Source organism: Streptopelia decaocto (assembly GCF_964273445.1).
Source record: "Streptopelia decaocto genome assembly, chromosome: 3".
Taxonomy (NCBI): domain Eukaryota; kingdom Metazoa; phylum Chordata; class Aves; order Columbiformes; family Columbidae; genus Streptopelia; species Streptopelia decaocto.
Window position 1 is genome coordinate 52,152,797 of NC_138656.1, and position 23,367 is coordinate 52,176,163.

The 23,367-nt window shown below is 38.3% G+C and overlaps 1 protein-coding gene across 1 annotated transcript in view; it reads left to right on the forward strand.

Moving 5' to 3' along the window:
* Positions 1-23,367, forward strand: part of ADGB (androglobin) — a gene marked incomplete at both ends in the record, with an annotated part of 117,078 nt that overhangs the window by 53,781 nt on the left and 39,930 nt on the right. Inside the window, 9 exons of the mRNA XM_082048943.1 lie at positions 1,750-1,915; positions 7,664-7,727; positions 9,379-9,481; positions 10,323-10,464; positions 13,470-13,584; positions 15,048-15,215; positions 17,272-17,410; positions 19,908-20,042; positions 21,626-21,719. Coding sequence (XP_081905069.1) covers positions 1,750-1,915; positions 7,664-7,727; positions 9,379-9,481; positions 10,323-10,464; positions 13,470-13,584; positions 15,048-15,215; positions 17,272-17,410; positions 19,908-20,042; positions 21,626-21,719 — 1,126 coding nt within the window. The remainder of the gene's footprint in view (positions 1-1,749; positions 1,916-7,663; positions 7,728-9,378; positions 9,482-10,322; positions 10,465-13,469; positions 13,585-15,047; positions 15,216-17,271; positions 17,411-19,907; positions 20,043-21,625; positions 21,720-23,367) is intronic.

The following is a 23,367-nucleotide window of genomic DNA, read 5'->3' on the forward strand; positions in this document are numbered from 1 at the left end:
TTACTCCATAAATTATGTTTTCAGTATATCACGTAGGGTTTGCAGTTTCTCATAGCTAGAAATGTCACTTCTTGCACACAAGTCAAACCATAGTTAACAGTTTGATTTACTTTTCGCTTATAATCGTATTTCTGTATGATACCAGGAAGCTCTGAACAGCAATGTCTTTAGAATGCCTAGTTCAAAAAGGACAAGATATGCTTTTTGAAGACATTTGCACAAGATTCTGGTTACCTTTTCAAAGAGAAGCGGGTAAACTGGAGCAATTTTGTTGACAGCATTTTTGCGTTCCTTTAGCTGCACTGGAAGAGCTGTCTTCCCTCTGCCCCCAGCCTGCATATGTAGTCAACAGAAAAGTTTATGACTTTTAGATAGGGTGGAATATATCTTCTCTTTGAAGGCTGCAGAGAGCTACTGACTCTATTGATCCTGAAGAAAGTCAATGGATAGTACTCTAGTTCTCGTGTTCAGAATGAACAAGGAAGAGCAACATAGGGTCACAGGAAGATGATATTAGGCATGGTTCTACTCTGGTGACCCCTTCATCATATTCACTGTGATATGCACATTTGTAAGCCAAACACTGTTGTTATTTCACTGGAGACCTAAACCTATGTTAACTTAAATCTATGAAAAAGCCTAGATTTTAGAGCTTTCAGGTAGTTTTTCATTAGTGTAAGAAAGACAAAAAGGTCTTGGGTGCATTTTCTTACCTTACATTTCTTTCCTTTCAATTCTTGAAAAATTAGTTGCAAGCTGATTTAGAGCCACCTACATCTTAGAAACTCAATAGTTATCTAGAACATCACTATCTGTCTCACTGATCATGAAATGTTACAAAGCAACTGTAAATATAATAATGTATTTTCCTAATTAGCTTTCTCATTTATTTTACCTCACCTGTTTGGATATTACCTCATCTTTTTCCTCAGCAAACATTCTGAATTAATAGCTGTTCATGTCTGAACTGTTCTCTTCTACTTTCTCAGCAATTCTGAGCTATTCTCAAGACTTCTTGATTAATCAAGAAGATTAATCACCATCAGGAACTATTCATATGAATCTCACAGAAGAAAGGCAGAGAAAGTGGCATTACCACACAAGTTAAACAGTTATTAAATGATTGTAAAGTGTGTCTACATGAAATTTCTGTGTTTATATTTTGGTACGAATCTGACAGTAGTTCTGATTTTCCTACAAGAAGATTCACGTAATGTAGCACAAATCTATTTCTGTTTACAGGTAGTTAGACTGACTAGTGTGAGTAGGGGCTACTCTCTAAGTACTAGAGGCAAAAATAGGTCTTTGGGTCCTCCACAATTCTGTGTATTTTTTATTTTCTGTGAGTTGTAAAAATTTTATGATATTGCCCATTAGCTTTTCACTGGATAGGAGCTCTAGACAAGGGGTTGCCTTTTTTCTTTATATAGATGACTTCAGGTTTGCAGAATTCGTATGTACGTTTGCCTGACATGCTCCTATTAAAGGTTCTAATGCACAGTTCAATGTGATAGTAGATTGAGGCAGAATACTTAAGCCGTTGCAGATGTAAGCAATTAATACCTATACAGAGTTATTTTGGTCACCTTTTGAGCTTTTCAGGTTAGTGTTTTAGCTTTTATTTTTAAAATCTGAGATGTATGGGAAATATTCTGGTAATTTTAGGATAATTTTCAAATATAAGAATGATACCACTTTAATGTGTATATTGTTACTGTATTGACTCTGCGTGTCTTCTTATCTCCACAGAAGAATTACATGAAAATATCAGAGTTAATGCAAAACGAATGTCAACAGTTGATACTGATATGAACATCCAGACAGGGGATAAATCAAAGGAAGAAATCAAGTCAGAAAGAACTTCTGTTTCCAGGGAAACCTGGATTAGCTTTGAAGACTTCTGTGTTTGTTTCCAGTAAGGAACAGAGGGTTTGGGTTTAATTGCATAAAATTTGCAGTATAACAATGGTAAAATGTGAAATGTGACATTATAAAAACTATCTTCTCAACAGATCTTTGTATAACTAACCTGCATTTCAGGGTAGCCCCAGGGCTAGTCTTCTGACCAGAATTACTGTCCCTGTTGACAGTGAGTCTGCAGGTGTAGCCCCACACTGTGGCTTGAGTAAGTCCTCCAGAGGACGTTGGAGAACACAACCACCGGTTTAATAAAGCATACATCAAACTGGTGGAAGGTGGTAGGTCATGGAGCATGCACCCATTAGGGTGCTCACAGACCTGACCCATCAGCCACTAGGCAGACACAGTCTGCATCTGAACAACACAATTCTAAGGCAAAAAGCATTGTTGAAATCTTCTGTTGCCATCAGCATAGCTTGGCTTGGTTGACTAGGTGCTTTTTTTATTTCCATCTTCAACATACTTCTAAGGCATTTATACCTCTGCAGACATAAAAAGAAGCTCATGTAACTGCAGCATAATATCTTTAGCTTTTGTCTTTCAGTTTTAAGAGGCCTGGTATAGTATAGATCTTTAGAGAACCTGACATTGCTGAGGGAAGTAATTATCACAGTATCACAGTATCACAGTATGTTTGGGATTGGAAGGGACCTCAAAAGATCATCTAGTCCAATCCCCCTGCTGGAGCAGGAACACCTAGGTGAGGTCGCACAGGAACATGTCCAGGCGGGTTTTGAATGTCTCCAGAGAAGGAGACTCCACAACCTCCCTGGGCAGCCTGTTCCAGTGCTCTGTCACCCTTACTGAGAAGAAGTTTCTTCTCAAATTTAAGTGGAACCTCTTGTGTTCCAGCTTGATCCCATTACCCCTTGTCCTATCATTGTTTGCCACTGAGAAGAGTCTGGCTCCATCCTCATGGCACTCACCCTTTATATATTTATAAACATTAATAAGGTCCCCCCTTAGTCTCCTCTTCTCCAAACTAAAGAGACCCAGCTCCCTCAGCCTTTCTTCATAAGGGAGGTGCTCCACTCCCTTAATCATCTTCGTTGCCCTATGCTGGACCCTCTCCAGCAGTTCCCTGTCCTTCTTGAACTGAGGGGCCCAGAACTGGACACAATATTCCAGATGTGGTCTCACCAGGGCAGAGTAGAGGGGAAGGAGGACCTCTCTTGATCTACTAACCACCCCCCTTCTAATACACCCCAGGATGCCATTGGCCTTCCTGGCCACAAGGGCACAGTGCTGGCTCATGGTCATCCTGTTGTCCACCAGGACCCCCAGGTCCCTTTCCCCTACACTGCTCTCTAATATGTAATCTCCCAACCTATACTGGAACCTGGGGTTGTTCCTGCCCAGATGCAGGACTCTACACTTGTCCTTGTTAAATTTCATCAGGTTATTCCCTGCCCAGCTCTCCAGCCTGTCCAGGTCCCGCTGGATGGCAGCACAGCCCTCCGGCGTGTCAGCCACTCCTCCTAGCTTGGTGTCATCAGCAAACTTGCTGATAGTACACTCAATTCCCTCGTCCAAGTCGTTAATGAATATATTGAATAATATTGGCCCCAGCACTGACCCTTGGGGCACTCCACTAGATACTGGCCTCCAACTAGACTCCGCACCATTGACTACCACTCTCTGGCTTCTCTCCCTAAGCCAGTTTGCAACCCACCTCACTACTCTATTGTCTAGACCACACCTCCTCAACTTAGCTGTGAGGATGCTGTGGGAGACTGTGTCAAAGGCTTTACTGAAGTCAAGGTAGACAACATCCACCGCTCTGCCACCATCCATCCACCTTGTTACATTCTCATAAAAGGCTATGAGGTTGGTCAAGCATGACCTACCCTTGGTAAAGCCATGCTGACTGCCCCTAATAACCCTCTTATCCTTGATATGCCTTGAGATGGCACCAAGGACAAGCTGTTCCATTACTTTCCCAGGGACAGAGGTGAGGCTGACCGGTCTATAATTACCCGGGTCCTCCTTCTTGCCCTTTTTGAAGACTGGAGTGACATTTGCTTTCCTCCAATCCTCGGGCACCTCTCCCGTTTCCCAAGACTTGGCAAAGATGATGGAGAGCGGTCCAGCAATGACTTCAGCCAGCTCCCTCAGCACCCGCGGATGCATCCCATCTGGACCCATGGATTTATGAATGTCCAGACTATTTAATTGCTCCCTAACCCAGTCCTCATCGACTAAAGCAAACTCCTCCATTGACCTGGCTTCATCCGGGGTCTCAGGGGTACAGGGCTCCCCAGGACAGCCTCCGGCAGAGTAGACAGAGACAAAGAAGGCATTCAGTAATTCTGCCTTCTCTGTATCTTCTGCCACCAGGGCACCCACCCCATTCATCAGTGGGCCTACATTGCCTCTGGTATTAGTTTTATCTGCTATGTATTTGAAAAAGTTCTTTTTGCTGTCCTTGACCCCTCTCGCCAGCTGTAATTCTAAGGAGGCCTTGGCTATCCTAGCTGCCTTCCTATATCCTCTAACAGCAGCCTTATATTCCTCCCAAGTGGCCAGCCCCTGCTTCCATGACCTGTAAACTCTCCTCTTCTGCTTGAGCATACCCAACAGCTCCCTATTCAACCACGCAGGCCTCCTGGCTCCCTTCCTTGACTTCCTACGTGTGGGGATGCTCTGATCCTGAGCGTGGAAGAAGCAATCACTGAATGCCACCCAGCTATCTTGGGCCCCTTTTCCTTCAAGCAGTCTTGCCCATGGGATTTCCCCCAGCAATTGCTTGAAAAGGCCAAAGTTAGCCCTGCTGAAGTCCAGGGTTGCAATTCTACTTGCTATTCTGTTCCTGCCACATGAGATGCTGAACTCCACCATCTCGTGGTCACTGCAACCCAGGCAGCCCTCAACCTTTACTGCTTCGACCAGACCCTCCTTGTTAGTGAGGATGAGATCCAGCAGTGCACCTCTCCTAGTCGGCTCCTCCATCATCTGCATGAGGAAGTTATCATCAATGCACTGGAGGAACCTCCTGGACTGTGGCTGGCTGGCTGAATGGTCCTTCCAGCAAACATCAGGGAAGTTAAAATCACCCACAACAACCATGGCCTGTGACTATGAGGCCACTCTCAGCTGCCCATAGAAGGCCTCATCAACTTCCTCAGCCTGATCTGGTGGCCTGTAGCAGACGCCCACAACAGTGTCAGCCCTGCCAGCCTGCCCCTTGATCCTGATCCATACACTCTCAACTCGCTCGTCATCCGCTCCTGGGCAGAATTTAGTACATTGTAGTTGCTGTCTCACATAGAGAGCAACTCCACCACCACGCCTGGCTGGCCTGTCTTTCCTGAAAAGGGCATAGCCATCCATGACCACATTCCAGTCATGTGAACTGTCCCACCATGTTTCTGTAATTGCCACCAGATCATAATCTCCCGACCGAACATAGGATTCTAGCTCCTCCTGCTTATTCCCCATGCTGCGCGCATTGGTATACAGGCATTTCAGGGAGCGAGCAGAGCACACCAGTTTCTCCCTAGGGGCATAGGAGGCCACCCGGTCCTCATCAGTTTTAGATTGCAGCCCCACTGGGACAAGCCCAGCTACAACCCCATCCCCCTTCGAGCCTAGTTTAAAGCTCTCCAAATGAGCCCAGCTAATTCCTGCCCCAGCATCCTTTTGCCCCTACGAGATAAACCTTTCCCACGTGACAGTGTCCGGACTGGTGTCTTATAAAACCAACCATTATCAAAAAATCCAAAGCCCTGCCTGTAGCACCAGTCTTGGAGCCAACCATTTAGAGAGTGAATTTTCCTATTCCATCCCACATCATCACTTGAAGATGGAAGGAGTGAAGAGAAGATCACTTGAGCCCCTGAGTCTTTCACCATCCTTCCCAAGACCTTGAAATCATTCTTCATCCCCCTCAGACTACGGGAAGCAGCTTCCTCCCCATCTGTCTGGAAGACCAGCAGCGGGTAGTAGTCCGTCGGGTGCACCAGTTTGGGGAGCTCTCTAGCGATGTCCTTGATCCGGGCTCCAGGGAGACTACAAACTTCCCTAAGATGAGGGTCAACTCTGCATATTGGGCCCTCTGTTCCTTTCAGAAGGGAGTTTCCTATTACAATCACCCTTCTTTCTTTCTTATCAGAGGCAGTCTTAAGTTGTGAGGTCGACTGCCTCTTCCTACGTGATCTTGTAGGCTTGTTGGCTTGTAGGCTTGGCACCACCTCCTCACCTACCTCTTCTTCAAGATCCAGGGCCTCAAACCTATTACGGAGGGGCACCTGGGGAGGCAAAGCAGGCAGGGAGGGGGGCTGCCCGTGACGCCGAACCGGAATACGCTTCCAACCCTTGTCGTCCTTTCGGTCCCCTAACTCTGCCCGAGAGCAACAAGGGTGGGGCCGTCTCAGGACTTCTGCCTCTGTCCGAGAGGGCAGGAGGTCCATCTCCTTTTGGGAGGTACCTCCCTGTGACCTTTCCGACTGGCACGTCAGGGTGTTACTCCACCAGTCGATCTCCCTTTCGCACTCCCTGATGGTCCTCAGCGTCTCAACCTCCTCCTTAAGTTTGACGACCATGTCGAGCAGATCTTGCACCTGCTCACACCTGACACAGGTGGAGTGCTGGCCTCCCTGCCCCGGCAGCAGCAGGCTCTGGCACTCTCTGCAGCCGGAGACCTGAACAGCCACCGTTCGGGACAGAGCCTCAGTCTGTGTAGCCACAGTCTGTTTGAGGCAAGCTCTCCTTCTGGAGGCGACCATGGTTGTCAGCAGTCTGGGGCGCTGGCAGTAAGCTAGAAGGGCTGACAAGCAACAAGTGCTCTCTGCACCCTGCTGCACGAGCTACCACACCCGCTGCTACAGCACAGTGTGGGTGGGACTCACCCGCTACACAAGCTGGTTGCTCCTCCCTACACCAGGTGGGCAGCGACTAGTCGCTGCCCTCCCAAAGGCTTTTTCAAGGTAAGGGGAGGGGGTGTGGTCGCCGTCACCGTGGGAACGCCCCCCGGCACGTCAGCCGCTCTCTCGCAATGGCTGCCGGGGCTTTGGCGATCGGGACCCGCCGGGAATCAGGCTGTCCCTGTACGTTTCCCTCTGAGCTTCCTAATCTCGGCTGAACCTCGTGGTCTGCTGAACCCCGCCGGCTCCGGCTCTCGCTGGGCTGGCTGTCAGCTGGTATGTCAGCAATGGATCAGTTTCTGTTAAGTTTCTGAGTATTCAAAACATTTCTTTTACATAAAACACTGGACTTCGTAACTAATTCCATCTTCAATTAAAGCTGAAGTCATTTATGTTGCCCTTGGTTAAATCAAGGTCAGAAACAATTGTTGTCAGGAACTAAGTAGCTTTCTGATGGTGTGCAAACACCACAAAATTGATAAAGCGCATTACTAAGTTATATAAAATAGTTCTTCCTTACAGTGAGACTTTATAGATGACTTTATTACAGTAGTTTTCAGGAAGGCATGGAATTTTTAGAGCAATATTAGCTTATTACCATTTGTAGATTCAAATTGGACAAATTAGTGACCTGTCCTCAAATTGAAAACTGTAGAAGTACAGCAAAGGTAGAAATTAATGTCAACTGCTTTCTCTGGAGATGACTTGTATTCACCTTTTATGAAACTAAAAATTTTGAACCATTTTTGTGAAATAACTGGGAGTCTGATTTGTGAAAGTAAAATTAGTATCTTATGCTATGAAGTAGATATTTACCTGAAATATATAATTTCTACTAAGATTATTTTCCTATGTATATTTTTATTTTATTTTCTCTGTAGGAACCTGTATGTTTTCCACAAGCCACATACATATGCCTGTAACTATCAGAAGACAGATTTTAAGGTATATGACTGTATTGAGGTTTTTTGTGCTTTTAAAACTTTTTGTCAAATAATTATATAACACATATAGCCTAAATGACATTGGTAGATCACATGGAACTGCTATTACTGAAAAAAACCCCACAATAATGCCTTAAGATTACTATAGTCAATACAAAGATAATGTTTCCTAGCAAATATCCAGAAGTATTTTGCTGTGTTTGAGACATGAAAAAATGTTATGGAATGATATTGCACAATAATAAAGAGAGTGAGTATGTAAATCATGAATCCTGCTAGTGAGAGTAAATATTACAGTGAATCAGATCTCCATCCTCTCTTTATCTTAATTTAAATCTACCCTATAACAATTTACAGACTAAATTACATTTTATGATGATTCAGCTGCAGAATCTGCCCTACAATTCTCCTTCATCTTTACCTGTCATCTAAAACTCAAGTCAGGAGTCTGTATAGTATCACCATCCATTTTCTCTTTGCAAAAATCTGTTGCAGGGATTAGAAATACCCCTTCGTTGCACTGAAATTACAGTATTTCTTTAAACCCGTCAATAGTTCATAGTATCAGAAGGTTATTCAACATGCTTGAATATCCTGTTCCAGCTCTAGTTTTATTCTGTAACTGAAATGTAATTGTAGAGTACTGATGTGTAAACTCCAGGCATGAACTTTATGTAAAATCTTGTACTGAGAAAGTTAACTACATGGATTATGCTTCATAATTGTAGTATATCTGCAATTTCACACCTCTTTGTATTTATAATCACAAGAAATGTTCCCAGTCACTGCATGGTACTTTTCACAAGCCATAATCAGCATAAAGACTATGTAAGCCTGTGTGCTATTGTGCTGAAAAACTAACCCTTTGCTGTAAAACCATTCTACTTTTAATTTTTTTTTTTTTTAACATTGATACAGATGAAGTGTTTACACTATTAGGTAAATTCTGTACCAGACTTATAAAAGAACACTTTTATATTATGTTATGAAGATAATAGTAATGGTATTCCACAATCAAATACAAAAATTGTATTGATATGATTCTGGAGAATGTAGGAAGGCATATTATAACAGCAAAAATGTTCATTCACCTTCAGATGTTGAAGAATTTCTAGGAACATTAGAATCATACTATAGTTTCTAATATTGACATAGGAATTATGTATTAATGTTGAGAGTGAAAAATGTTGCCTCCATATATTTTTGCAGAGAAAAACATAATGAGGCAGAATCAGTCCTGTGTTACAAATTAAGAGTGCTTATTTCTTTCAAGCTTACTGTAATTAATTAGAATCAGAAAGTTGCAGCACAAAAAAAAAAAAAAAAATTTTGGTTTTCCATTGATCGTTTCGCAAGGAGAACTACTAAATTGAGGTAGATATGAAGAGTATAATATAAAAATAGATATATTCTCATTTAAGAAGCTTTTCTGTATCCTGTTATCTCTTAAATGAACACCATGGTTTATACATGCAGCATGAGGTTTAAATCACATGTCTGAAATTTGGAAGAACTAGTGACAGTTAACTAGTTACTTCCCATACCATATCTAGGGTCACAATATCCAAAATCTTAGTCATAATTTGTACAAGCCCAGGTAGACAGCATTCAATGAATGTGAAAGATGAACAAATATCTGTTTTTCTATGCAGTGTACCAATGACCGAGTCTTCTATTATTTACTTGTGGACAGTCTGACACCCATTGAAATCCTGGTTAGTTTTTCTGCATTAGTGCGCTGGGATGATACTAGAGGTAAGGTCAACGCAGAATACTGCATGTTAATGTTGTGTTTTCCCATACTTGAATATGTCTGTGCCATTTTGTTTGGCTGTGGTGTATTTTGATACAGTTTGAGACTTTAGGAAGCCTTAGTTTTTTTTTTTTTTTCCTACAAATTTCATTCTTTCAAGCTACTTTGTGCCTTAGCTGATCAAAATACAGTAAAATCAGTGGTTTATTTTGAAGTGATTTTTAAATTCATGCACTGTGAGCTCAGAAGTATATTTACAGCTAGTTTATTTCAAGATCCAACAGCTTGGATGGTTTGAATAAAAATCACTTGTATTTTATAGAACTCATAGAATGGCATTCATGAAAGTTTATGTGTGTTATGACAATCAGCTTAAGTTAATCAGTCATTTAAACATTGCATATGGACGTAATTTTAGTGCATCTAGAGCGAAGTAGATAGAACTGAAGGAAAGATTATAAAAACCAAACTGACCATCCTGTTAAAATAATTAAACTATAATAGAAATATATATTTGCATGGCTGTTTGCTTCCTTTGCAGTGGACTGAAAGGATTCTTAAGGAGTTTTAGAGCAGCCTTAAGTGACTTGGAACAGGTCTGATCTACGCATCATCCTAACGCATTCTTTTAACAATTGTTTTCTAGGAAACTGTACAAATCAGCCGTATTCTGTACCAACTATGCCTTTTATATGACTGGCTCTTTTCTCTGAATCATCAATGCCTAAATGGAGATGTCAATGACTGTGAAGTAGATACAGATTCTGCATAAGTGTATTTTTCTTCATTTTCCTATTATTCCACCCATACCAATTTTGAGGGATTTTTTCTTTCTTTTTCTAGGTACAAAACAAGAATGTTCCACTATTTCAAAGGGTGTGCTGATGGTTGAACATTTCTCTTGGAAATGTGTGGCTCCTGGTGAGCTTGTGTTAAAGATGCATACATCTGCAACCAAAGCTACTGTGTTACGTCTTCCTGCTGGGTATGTATGAGGTTTCATTTCTATCTTTACTTTAGTCTTAACGTTTGAGATGAGCTTATACTTTACACAGTAACTAAGAGTTTATTTCCTAAAACATAAGTTTTTGGAATATCAAATTGGTTGATAGCTAAGATTTGGTAAGACTGCAAAATAACTATGAATTTAAAATAATTACCAAAGCTGTTATAAGGATTTTGAATTTTTTACTCTTACTTATGAATTAAAAAAACGAACACAGTGTAAAAACAAACAAACAAACAAAAACACAAAAAACAAACAAACAAACAAAACAGAAAAACACAAAAAAAACCCCAGTCCTGGAGTACAATTTCTTACTTAAAAGTGCTTCACACTAGAATGATTTTGAGATGTTTCATCGAGTAACAACAAAAATTAAAGAATTAGGATTTTTAGTGGAACTGTAAAAGAATGATGATATCATAGGAGGTTTCATAGCTTTTCTTGAAACAGGATTCATGAAACATGACAGGAAAAATTCCAAGGCCATCGATGAAACCTTCCATATCTTACTTCACATTTACATAGTGCTTAAAATGATTTATTTCTCTTTGCACATAACTCTAGATATTCAGTATAGAGCATTGTTTGTTTAAGATAGATAAAAGACAAGACCCTTTGATACTAGTTTCTGAAAACTCTTCCAGTGAAACAAGGAAGATGCTATCTTCATATGTTGCTATAAATGTACAATTGTAGTCTAATTCATTGAAGCCTTCTACCTTTCCAAGATAAATCAGCAGTTTAATCTCAAAGACATGAAACAGAATGTAGTTTGAAACAAACAAGTTAGGTTTCAAATAAATAGGCAAAGAAAATACCACAACAATAGCACATTGATATTAAATCAAAGATCTTTAATAGTGCCCTCTATTTGTTTTGGTTTAGATTAAAAATGAAAAGTAATTATTTGGTTTAGAGGCTAGTCCTGTCACCACACTTCTAGTGTGGTTTCCAAAAGTCGCATATCTCCTGTAAGGATGCCAAAAACATATATCTTTTTGCACCTGCAAATTTCAAAGCTACCAGAGATACAGGCAGCTCAAGTTGATAAGCTTCTTAGCTTTAGTTCTCTCTACTTCAGGCAGAGCCAGCAGGCTTCCAGGAAGCTTTGATTTGCAGCAGGTGTGGGAGGCAAATGGGCTTATTGACTGCTCCCCATGTCATTCCAAATTAGAAATGACTTGCTAAGCCAGGAAGGCCCTTTCTTCCACCTGTCTCTTGGTGTCCAGGGGGCTTTTCAAATTTCACATACAAGAAGATGCAATTAAAAAAAAAATACAGGGGTGGGAGGTATAACTCTCTGTTACGGTTTAAGGCAAAGCGGCAATAAACTGTGGCAGACACTCCCTGTTATCCCCTTTACCTCCCACCACCCCTTCCTTTAGATCGGAAAGATGATAAGAAAGATAAGGGGAAAGGAAGAGCGACTTAGACTTCAAGTTGGAGAGTTTTAAAGGGTTTTACTAATACTACTAATAAATAGAGAATATATATAAAAAAATATATAAAACCAATCTTGAGTGCTCGATGTGGAGTTGGCGTCACTCCAGCAGCAGGAGCTGGGTGTGCTGAGCTGGCAGCTCCAGCAGGTGCAGGTCAGGCCCCTGGAAGTCACAGGTGGGACTTCACAGCAAACTGGAACCTCGTTGCAGGGATGCAGGGCCTGAGACCTGTAGATCACAGGCAGACAGGCAGGGTCCTCTCTAGATGCTGGCCATGGTTGAAGAGCGCTTGACACTCGTGATCACCCTCTTATATAGGGGGTATGACGATTATGGGATGGAATACTTCCGTTGGTCAGTTCTAGTCACCTGTTCCATCCACCCCTCCTCAACACGCTCCTCTCACAATGGAATGTGGGAAAACTTATCAGTCTTTCTTATCAGTCTTACCATAGTAATAAATCTAAACACGAGCTTCTTCAGCATTCCGTTGGTCTCTTATCAGCACCAAGTACAGCATCCTAGGAAAAATATGCAGGCTAAAAGTCAGAAAAGTACAGCCACCTGGAAGAACTTAGCTGAAAGAAAAATCACTAAAAGAGAACCGGTCTTGTTTTTAACAAAACCAGGACACTCTCATTTCTTACTCTCACTGCTGGATCTCTGGTTAACACTTTGAAGCTGTGGCCTGAATGAACTTCTCCAGCTAAATGCCATTCTGGCAATGACACAAGTCCATGAAGCTTCACTGTTTGATATAGGCAATCTCCTCAGGTATTTCAGTGGGAGTGCAGAATGTTGACTGGAGAGAAAAGCATCAATGCCCTGTGTCATATAAGTACAGATATGAATGTTTTCTTTTATGGTTGGAATCTGTTATAGGATACGATCAGGCAAACAAGAATGAGGTGAGATGAGAGTATCCCAATAAGACCTGAAGAATTTTTGTGGTTTGGCCAACTTAGGAGGTTACAATTGAGTTGTTTGGCTAACAGTTGCTCCATAAAATGTTCACTCTGTAGTGTTCATCTAGTCTGACACAAATACGTGTTAATTTTTTTCTGATTTTGTCAATGCAAATGTGGAAATAATGATGTAAGTAACATGCGACTGGAAAACTTGACTTCTGCCGTAAGATTTCTAGAGCAAATGTGTTAGGTGTAGCTAACTATAATCCTGACTAAAACACTAAAGGTTTGTATCCATCTGAAATTGTGAAACTAACTATTTTGTGAAAGAAAACTGAAATAAAACCTAAAGAAATAGAGTAAATAATAGTGACTTTTCTGATTTCACCTACTACCTGTATTTGGAGGTTCTTGAGAAGGAAGAAGATAGAAATGCAGGATTTGAAGAGCCAGTATATCTAGAAGTGAATTTCATTTTTGCCATATATGTGAAAGGAAAAAAGGAAAAGCTTAAGAATTGCTGTGTTGTGGGGATATTTTTTGTTTTGTTTTTTTGGGGGGAGGTTTTTGTTTGTGTTTGTTTTTTGTTTTTTTTTTTAAGTGCTTTTTGATTTTTTTTTTTTTTTTTATGTAGGCGACACATATTGCTCTTCACAGTAAGTTCTCCCATAGGGCACCATATTCATCTGTGCAGCATGGTGCCATGTATCTTTGGAGAAGAGGATACTGTGATGCCAGTTCTTGGAAAGGTATGTATAACCAGAACTAGTCAAGCATTGTGATAAAGATGTTTCTGACTATATTTAGAGTGAAGCACTGTTGGATCTTCAGTTAGAGTTATTCTATCTAGTGGTATAACATTAATTTCAATATGAAATGGATGAGAGCATAGAAGAAATGTGTTCTACAAAGCAGCAGGCACTGAGATGGATATTGCAATAATTGTCTTATATATACATGTAACTAAGCATTGGGTAATATTGTGGTTTACATAGAACAGCAACACAAAATGGAACGTTAAAAGTACTCTTGCTGAAATACGTGTCAGAAGTAGTGTATAAGCTCTCCTTTTGAGGCAAGTGATAAAATACATGTACAGACATTAACTAATATGCAAAAATAACTGCCTAGTAAAATAAACTGTCACATCAGTAAAGTTTGTTTTATCCCATGAGATCACATATTACTCACTGGATCCCAGAGTAGCTTTTATACCTAAAATGAAGAATTGATTCAAGCAGCTTTTCAAGTTGAGATAAGAGGCCCAGGGGAGTAATTATTGCAGCTTTTGTTCTTCATTGCCTACAGGCCAGATGGATATCATTGCCATCCATATTTTCAAGATTTCTTTGGCAAGCGGTAGGCCCAAATATTTATCATGGACACTGGGAGAAGGGAATAGAGCTTCTAGAGCACAGTTGTGCAAAAATATTTTTAATATAGCTGTAGCTAATTTAATAATTAGATTCCGGGTCCTAAGTATAGGACATTGAAGCAGCTTATGCAAATTTATTACATTTATTGTAGCAAAGAAGTTTAAATAAGAAGTTGGGCCATTTAAAATGTCTTGTGGCTGTACTATCCCATTTTCTTCAGATTGTGGATGAAAAGCTATTCCTCATCATGAAAATAAAGCAGAATTATGTCCTGGAATCTTCTCTGTACTTGTTTTTCGAAGACAGCAATTTCCCTGCAGGGTGTCATTTGCAGGAAAGTGTCCACACTCTTGCACAGAAATCCTGATGGAGATTAATGATGCTTTAGGCAGCATGTATTTGTACATTGTTTTCAACAGGATACAAATACTCCTCTGTTCTTTTATAATAGAAGAGATGCTGTGCATTTCAGCTAATAAGAGTCTTATTATCACTGCAGTAGAGAGTCTTTATGTGCATCTTATTTCTGATTAAATGTTCTAGAACTAATGATACAGGAAAAATATCCTTAATAAAAGTATGTTATGCTGCCTGTTAGAATGTTGTAACATTTTCATTTCAGTAGCCAAAATCAGTGAAAAATTTGTACACTTTTGAATACAAGAGACCTAATTGATTTTGCAGTTTATAAAATCAATCACATTTAATTAATTTAAGAACAGTTTTGTACTTTACCACAGAAAAGAAGCTTGTATGCTGTCACAGACTAAAAAGAAAACAAAAGAAAATTTTAAAGCAATCTTTTAACAATGGTTGTTTTATTTCTCTCTCTCCAGGATAGCTGCCGGTTTATAGAACAGGCTACAGGTATCCTGAAAGCTGTTGGAAATGTGATAAATAATTTCACTAGTGAACCTGAACTCTCTAAAGCCTTGAAGGAGTTGGAACTAACTCACTGTCCTCCTGGCCTTCACGGGACTGGAATGGTTGAAGAACACTTCAAGGTGAACAAAAAATTTTAATAAGCGTGTCTCTAAAGGCTACAGAAGCTGGATAACAGCTTAACATTGTCATTACCCTTTCAAACCAATGACTATGCTTTTAAAAAGGACCTCCTGAGTGCTCCAAATGTGGCAGTTGATATTAAGTGTAAACTCAAATAACGTAACTTCCAACTGTGTACTAAAATTATCTTCTTCTAATGTGAACAAATTTTAATATGTACAGAATAGCACATTGTAAATTTGAGTTTCTAAATTTGTCAGTTTAGTTTAGCATCCTTTAGGGAAGAAAGCATCAGCTTTTCTTCTTTTATGACTTAATTTTGGATTTAAAAGACACTACCTGAAATGCAGAAAATCCAGAATGATTCCTTTCTGTGCCTAATGTTGATGGCCCAGGAAAACATTATTACAGCTTATATTCCTGAAGACAGGAATGAGGTTTTTTTCATTCAAAGTATTTCTGAGTTGTTTTTCTTTGTTTTTTGAAAGTACAACATTCCTGTTTAACTTTTCTGCTCTATGTGCATGATAAATTAAAGGGTCTTGTAATGTTTTCATCATGCATCCAGCTTTTCAGTAGATCTCTATACTGCAGCTTTTCAACATTCTAAAAAGATTGCAAGAAAAAGGTTATGTAAAATATGCTAATTTTTATGTATATGCAAATGTTGATAATACTGCTATAACTTGATTTTTCTACAGTCAGTACTTTATATATTTCAGACTCAATTACTTCATCAAAGTACTAGAACGTTCATGCAGTTTAGACTGTGTAATTGATAACAGAAGAATGAATAGAAGAAAGGGATTAATTTTTTTGTAATCACTGATATTAAAAACTAGAACACCTAAGCCAGTGTTTTCATAGATGGGCTTGACACCAGGCTCAAATTCAGCAAAACAGTAGAATTAAAAAATAACTATTCCAGATGCATCATTCATGAAAGAGGTAGTTTCAATGACAATTACAACAGAAAAAAATTGGTCTGACCTCTCTGGAATGGAAAATACAAATTTTAAATGTATATGCTCATATGAAATATGTATAAAACTTAGGAACCTTAAGAAAGATTCAGTAAGCATGAACATGGATATGTCTTCCTCTCTCCCTCTCTAAGAAGACCAGTCTATAGTTGGAATAAAAAAAAACCAGAAATGAGATAAACGAGAGGCACTGAGATGACATTGATTCAAGAATGAAAATGTGGACGTTATCTACGTTTAAAATGAACAGTCGAAAATTATTGTGAACAAAAGAATGCAGTAAAGTAGATTCTTTCTTCACCAGACTTAAGTCTTTCAAAATAATGGAAGTGTTTATTAATATTAAAATACATACCTTAGGATAAAAAGTTTCCAGACAGCTGGAAAATCTGAAGACAATGAAAGTGAAAAATTATGTCTTTTCCAAGAAGTTATTGCTATGTTCTTCAATTCAAGTTAAGAAACAAGCTCGGAAAAAACCCACTAAGATTTCCATGTATTGGAAGAAGGAAAAAGAGACTGGATTTCTGGTCTTTAAAGAGCATCAATATGTGGAGAATAAAAATAGAGCCATTAGTTTAGTCATATAAGTAGGACACCAAATCCTGCCCTCTTTCCCATCAATATAGTCCTATGTTTCTTTGCTGTGTTACCTCCTAATTCAGTAAGTGTGCTGCTTCAGTTGCTGGTTTCTGTTCTAAAATCTCTAAAAAGAATGACAGTTATCATGATGGTGATTATGATATGTCCTTCTCTCCTCTGGTATGAGACCATCGACTCACTTCAGATAAACTACTAAGATAATTTTGGGTGATAAAAACTTATGCTGCATTATGTATTTAATAAGCCAGGCATGAAACAACTTTTGTCTCAATTGTTGGCTTGAAACATTGTAGTACTACAGTTGAGAGTAATTTTCAGACAGTGTATTTGTTAGAGGAAGTTAAAGACTTCATTTTTACGTGAAAAAATAGAAGAGCTAAACAGCTTTTGAAACAATAATGAGAATCAGTTTAAATCAATGTCCAAAAATTATTCATTCTTTGAATGCTTTTCCTCTTTTTGATTTTAGGTTTTCAATGGTGCGTTGTGGTATTTGATCAAATGTGTATTAGACAAGAAAGCTCCTTGCGGCTATAAATTTGCCTTCAGATCCTTCACTTTGGATTTTAAAGATACTGATGTTTCTGAGGATGACACTGTGTCTTCAGGTACTGTACTGGTATTGCTAATCGCTTCAAATATATCTGACCATTCTTAGTTTTTAGGAAGCCAACTTTTTGCTAATCTTGTGTTTTCTGCCTAAGTAAGCATGGTTCCTTTCTTATGAGATGCCTAAGCCTTCTCCTGTTGACAGCACATCTGAGACTTTTCATCTCAGAATAGAAAGGTTCCTTTTCTTTGTTCTTGTTTTGTTAACGTATATAACTTATAAAATAGCCCTTTGTCTTCCTGGAATTTCATTTGTCAGTATTGACAAGCATTAACAGATGCTTTTTTTTACCTGATGTACTGCAGATCATGTTTCTTTTCCAAATTACCAGCTGAAAAGACCTTAAATGCATGCATTGTTCACAAAATGAGAGTGAAGGAAGACTCAAGTTAGTACCTTCATTGAAAGTTCAACTATTTCTTGGTGATGAGTTAAGAGAGTATCTTGGATTTTGTTTGTTTACTTGCTTTCTTGTTTTTAAAGCCTATTATATGGCAATTTTTTTCTTGTTGGCTGGCTAGTCATACATGTGTAGTGGGCAACTAGGTACCACACCACCACCTCTTCTCCAGCATGTGATTAGCATCTGCCAGATACCTGAAGGTACTGTGGGAGGCGCCATTGGAAGGCAAACAGATTTATTACAAGCAGGGATAATTCTCTTCTGACAGGTTCTTTGCCTCACTTCGGATGCAAACTGTAGGCATAAGGAGTTAGAATTTCTAAGTTTGCCTGACAACCAAATATATGTTTCTTTTCCATTTTAAGACACTTATTTTGCAGTCTTTGTAACTTTTAATCTATTCATATAAATATTTAATTTATTAATAGAAGCTTTATATATATGGTTTCATATTAAAATAGAAAAATAATTTATCTGAAAAATTGGCAGGAAGATACATCATCACCATTTGAAGATACATCATCACCATTTCAGGGTGACTTAGTTTTTCCTTCTGTTATTATGAATTTACAGTGTAAAGTCTTTCTCCTTGGTCAATCAAAATGATATTAACTTCCTTTTATTAGTCAGTTTATTTTGGAAAATCACTACAAAAAAACTTCATTAAGATATATACAAATATGTTTACTGATAAAATTATGTAATATTCTTGTTCTTTAAGAAAGCACATATACTTCTCTCACTCTTTAATGGGGACTTCCATCCAGATCTCATTTCTTCTAAAAGTTATTCTTCTGTGAGACATCAGAGATGAAGGATCAGCTAGAATGACTGAAAAACACATTGTATTTTTCACAGAATTATAGCCTACAGTATTCTATGACCTTCAATAGTCCCCTCCAGCCTATGTTATTCTGTGATTATATGCTTATGTTTTATAGTAGTGGTTGTGCCATTCGTATTGTTGAGCTCTAACCTGTTGTCTGTTGAAGTTGGCTTGTGTAACCTTTCATAGTCATCAAATATGAAAGAGGCTTTCTGGGGTTTGGAAATGAGGCAATAATAAGGAATGATGGTTGGGAATACAGCCACATTTAACAATATTCCATATAAGAGATTAGGTAGAAATGTGTGATCTCCTCACTGATGACAGTAATATTTTTTCTCAAACTGGTTTGTTTGTCTGAAATGGTGCCTGCATTTTTCAGGCAGATTTCTCTCTTTTCTCCTTTTCGTTTGTTGTTACTTCCTTTTGGAGCACTGTTTCCTTCCTCTCAGGTTGTCTCACTGCCCTTGTTCTGTATCTGTGCAGTTCCAAACTGGTCCCCTAGCACTGGCTCCTGGTAGTGCAGCTCCCCACACCCTCCCCCTAAACCCTGGTGTTGATGGCTCCCAGGATGCTAATTCTAGGCAAGGATGCCTTCAAAGAGCTCATTACTAAGCTACTACTGATTTCTGTTCCACTCCAAACCTCCTTGGTAGCAGAAAGTCACAGTCAGATAAATGAACTCTCACTTTATCGTAAATCTTATCCTTATTCTATGACTCCTTAGTGAAGGTTGAATATAATGTTTTGAACAACATTTGAACAACTATTACTTAATAAGATGACCGCACTGAAAAACAGAAACACTTAAAATCTTGTGAAGCTCTTTTAAGCTGTATTTAGAGTCAGGCTTTAGCATACCAGATCCTGTCCATGTTTGGAAGGATATTTTGAAACTACTTAAAGACACTTGATTTTAAAAAATGCACTGCAATAGCTGTCTGTAAAGAGAAGTAAGAATTCAATTATTTAGTATTTGGAATTTGCATAATAGTTGCATTCTGACTTTATGTTTTGTATGTAAACACAGTATGTTTTACTGTGTAAACACAGTATGTTTTGTCTAATTTCATGATAAGAGCAAAATTTTAAGAGTGATATTTTTGTCATAAATGGAAGTTTTATGTTGAAACCACTCTGTTTCTGGAATTTAAAGCTCTCATTTTTTTGTGTTGTTTGTTTGTTTATTTCTTTTTAACTTCTTTGCAGGCAGCTACAGGACTTAAAGCTTTATTGATGATGCTAATTCTCCTCTTCTTCTTTTAGAGAGTTGTGATAAGAATTCCCTTAGTAGTTGGCTGAGCCAAACTCCCACATTTGAAGAAGAAGCAGCAGCTCTTAAACTTCAAGCCATCTGGAGAGGGACCTATGTTAGGAAAGTACTGAACAGCAGAAAACCAGGTGTGTCCTTTAAAAATGCCTTTTAAAAATGTTTCATACTTACCTTATTCAAATAATTACTGTAAAGGTTTTGTTACTAATAAATATCTAGTTAAAAAGAACTGAAATGCAATAGAACGTTATAGTTGAATCTCTGATCTCTTAAAAAAACAAGAATAATGGTCAGCCTAACCACTCAATTAGCATGTATGGTACTAGAAAGTAGAGGAACGACAATACCCTAGATTTTTTGTAGATATTAAACCAAAATTTATGTTAATGTAGATTTAGCTCAGAGTTGGGCTAAACTTTTTTTTTTTTCTTTCTGGAAAGGGAAGTCCATACAAGAACCTAAGTATCATAGTGGATAATCAGCAGAACACAGAATCAAAGACTGATACTGTGCTCCAAAGATACTGTGCTGACACTATCCTTCATTCTTATGTATATAAATAGAGGAATCTTACACAGCAGCTGAAGACTTGTGTTACATTTCATGTTCAGTTATAAGGATCAGGATTAAAGAATGGCCTCGTACTTGCAGGCTTTTTGTAATTGAAGAGAAAATTAAGAATGACTACTAAGTAGTCTAGTGCCCTTCTATCTTTGTTTATGAAGTGCCACGTACATCAGGAATTAACATAAACTTTCACTGGTATTATTAATTTCTACAATTCCAGAGCCCAGAAGCTGTTGTTTTCAAATTTAGATTTTAGATTTTTGTCCCTTGAGCACAATGTATCCCAACTTTTTTCTTCCATTGTCTGTAATGTTTTAAATTATTCTGATTTATCAATACTCTGTTACCTTTAATTCTGATATAATCTTGTGGTGCTTTACTGTGTTTTTTAAAATTATAGTATTATTTTCCTTCTTTCCCCCATTATCTATGATATTTTTCTCTCTTCTCATTACAGTAAAGTTTTATTACTCTCCCCAGCTTTTTATAGGTTTTGTGTTTTGTTTTGTTTTGTTTTAGTTTTAACCCTCAATTTCTGTCATTAATTGCTTATGCAATAAAGAAGGATTTCATTTAACTCTAGTCTTGAAAAGTTAGATACCAGGTCTAAACTAGTTGTCTAGTCTTCATCTGTATTCTGTGGATAGAAGTAGACACCTTGAGATGACAACACATGCTATTATCCGAGATATATCAAACAAGGGTGGGATTAATTACCTGCTAGAGCTATCCAATTCATTTCTTTTTAGCTACACAGATTGCCTGGGCACATGCTTACCCATTCATGGTATCTGCAAATAAAAGCTGTTTGGAGCTAAAGAGTGTATTCTCCAAGGTCAGAGATAACGTCATATCACTAGCATGTTACAATGAAAAAATGGAAGTCAGAGAAAATATTGATCACATCGTTTTTGCAGTTATAGGAGTGCTGAAAAGTACAACAATGATGACGATGAAGGGAATTTCCTCTGTCAAAGTAAAAAATAGTTTTCACCTCAGTGAGACTTCTATAAAATTCCAAATAAAACCTAGTGATTCATACGACTATTTGTGCGAGTAGCATTTTTCACAAGTATTTGGTGGGTGTATATTTAGGACAATAAAAAAGTTTGATGTTACATTTTCTAACTTTTATCATTTCCAGGTACTAAAGAAAACACTGATGTCAAAGAAACCTTGCAAAAACTGTGGACTGCGATTGAGTTAAATTTTGAACAGTATGCTGTAATGCTGTTAAGGTAATCATGTAATAAATTAAACTATTTTATTGCAGTCAGTACCATAGATTTGCCATAAATTGCTGGTTCACAAAATAAATATGGTAAGAGCATTACTAGTTTTAAAATTACAAAATTCTGTTGGAAGGGATGAGACGTTTTTAGTGAAGATATACTATGCTTTATTCTGTGTACCCTACATGAGTAAAAGTATAGCAAATCTCATTTTTGGGTATGTCTGGTACAATTTTTTTTCCTACAGCTTGACCTAGAATATTACCTTTCTTCTCTATTTATTTTTTTAATATCCTGTAGGCTGTTTCATAAGTATAAATCTGATACTGATTCCTTAGTTAAACAGCTAACCACTTGATTTAAGAATAATTTTGATTCATGCTACCTGTTAAGGAATCCTGTTTAACATTAGAAAGGAGATAAACTGTGATACAATTAAATAGTACAGTTATAACATCAGAGGATTTGTTTGTTACACTTTCTTGAAGGAAAGTAGATGTATTTCTAGGTAGATGCTTTCCCTGGTTTTTAATTACAGTTTTTGCGAAGTTAGCTACTCTAGTTTCAACCATGTTCCTTAAGACATTTGCAAGCATGATGCTACTTGATGATCACATATTTTTGTCAAGTCCATCAACAATCTTTCTGTAAGTGTTCACACAACTGATCTATCAGTAGGTCAGTTCTTGAATTCATGTAGCAAGCTAGAGCCTTGGACAATAAAGTAACATTCAAGAATTCTGAAAGTTCAGTATTAGGGTAAAAATTTTCCCATTCTCTAACCCCAGACTTGCCAGAGGCCAGAAGCAGTACCATTTCACAACACAAGCACAAATTTCAAATGCCCTAAAATTTCTCAGTTTGTGCTAGAATTGTCAGCTGTTTCTTATTATACATCCCATGTAAGCTCATCTATGTTTGTCCCTAGTCTAATTTTCAATGAATTAAAAAATTGAGGTTTCTGAGGGGCTTTTTCTGTCTGCGTGGGTTGTTTATCAGTGGTGGAAGGAACCTTTGCAGAGCTGCATGGGCTAAGATTTCAAACTGTTCTGTTTAAAATTACTTCTGGTAATATTTGCATCCATTCTGTGACTCACCTTAATTAAATGTCAAGGTCGGCTATTATAATTGCTGAAAACATGAATGTGGAGATTGTTTCTGTAATTCTGTTTGCTATATAGGAATAAGAGAATATCAGAGTAGCATTGTCCAAGTTTTGTGGGCAAAACTATTGCAGCTGAACAACTTGAACTTGTTCATATTTGACGCAGAAGATAGCTATCACTGAAAACGGATGTTGCGAGGTTCCTTTAGACTATGCTTACTATCCTAACTTATGCAAAAAGCAGGTGGTTAAAGAATAGTGTAAGACAGAGGGAGTGGCAGGGAGAAGGATATCCTTTCCACTACTGCTGTGTAGGCTTATTTTCGCGCATAATCCCCAGAGAAAATCATTGCAAGGTCCAAAAGATGGAGTGAGACCAGTTCTCTTTCTTCTGCCCTTCACCTGACAACCTGTTCATTCAATAGTGAATTTTGTATGCTGGTCTTCACATTGCTTTGTCCAAAGGAAGATTAATTTTTGATACTGCATATGATAAATAAAAATTCATAGGTGCCAGTGAGGTTAGCTCTAATTTCTCAGAATTTCATA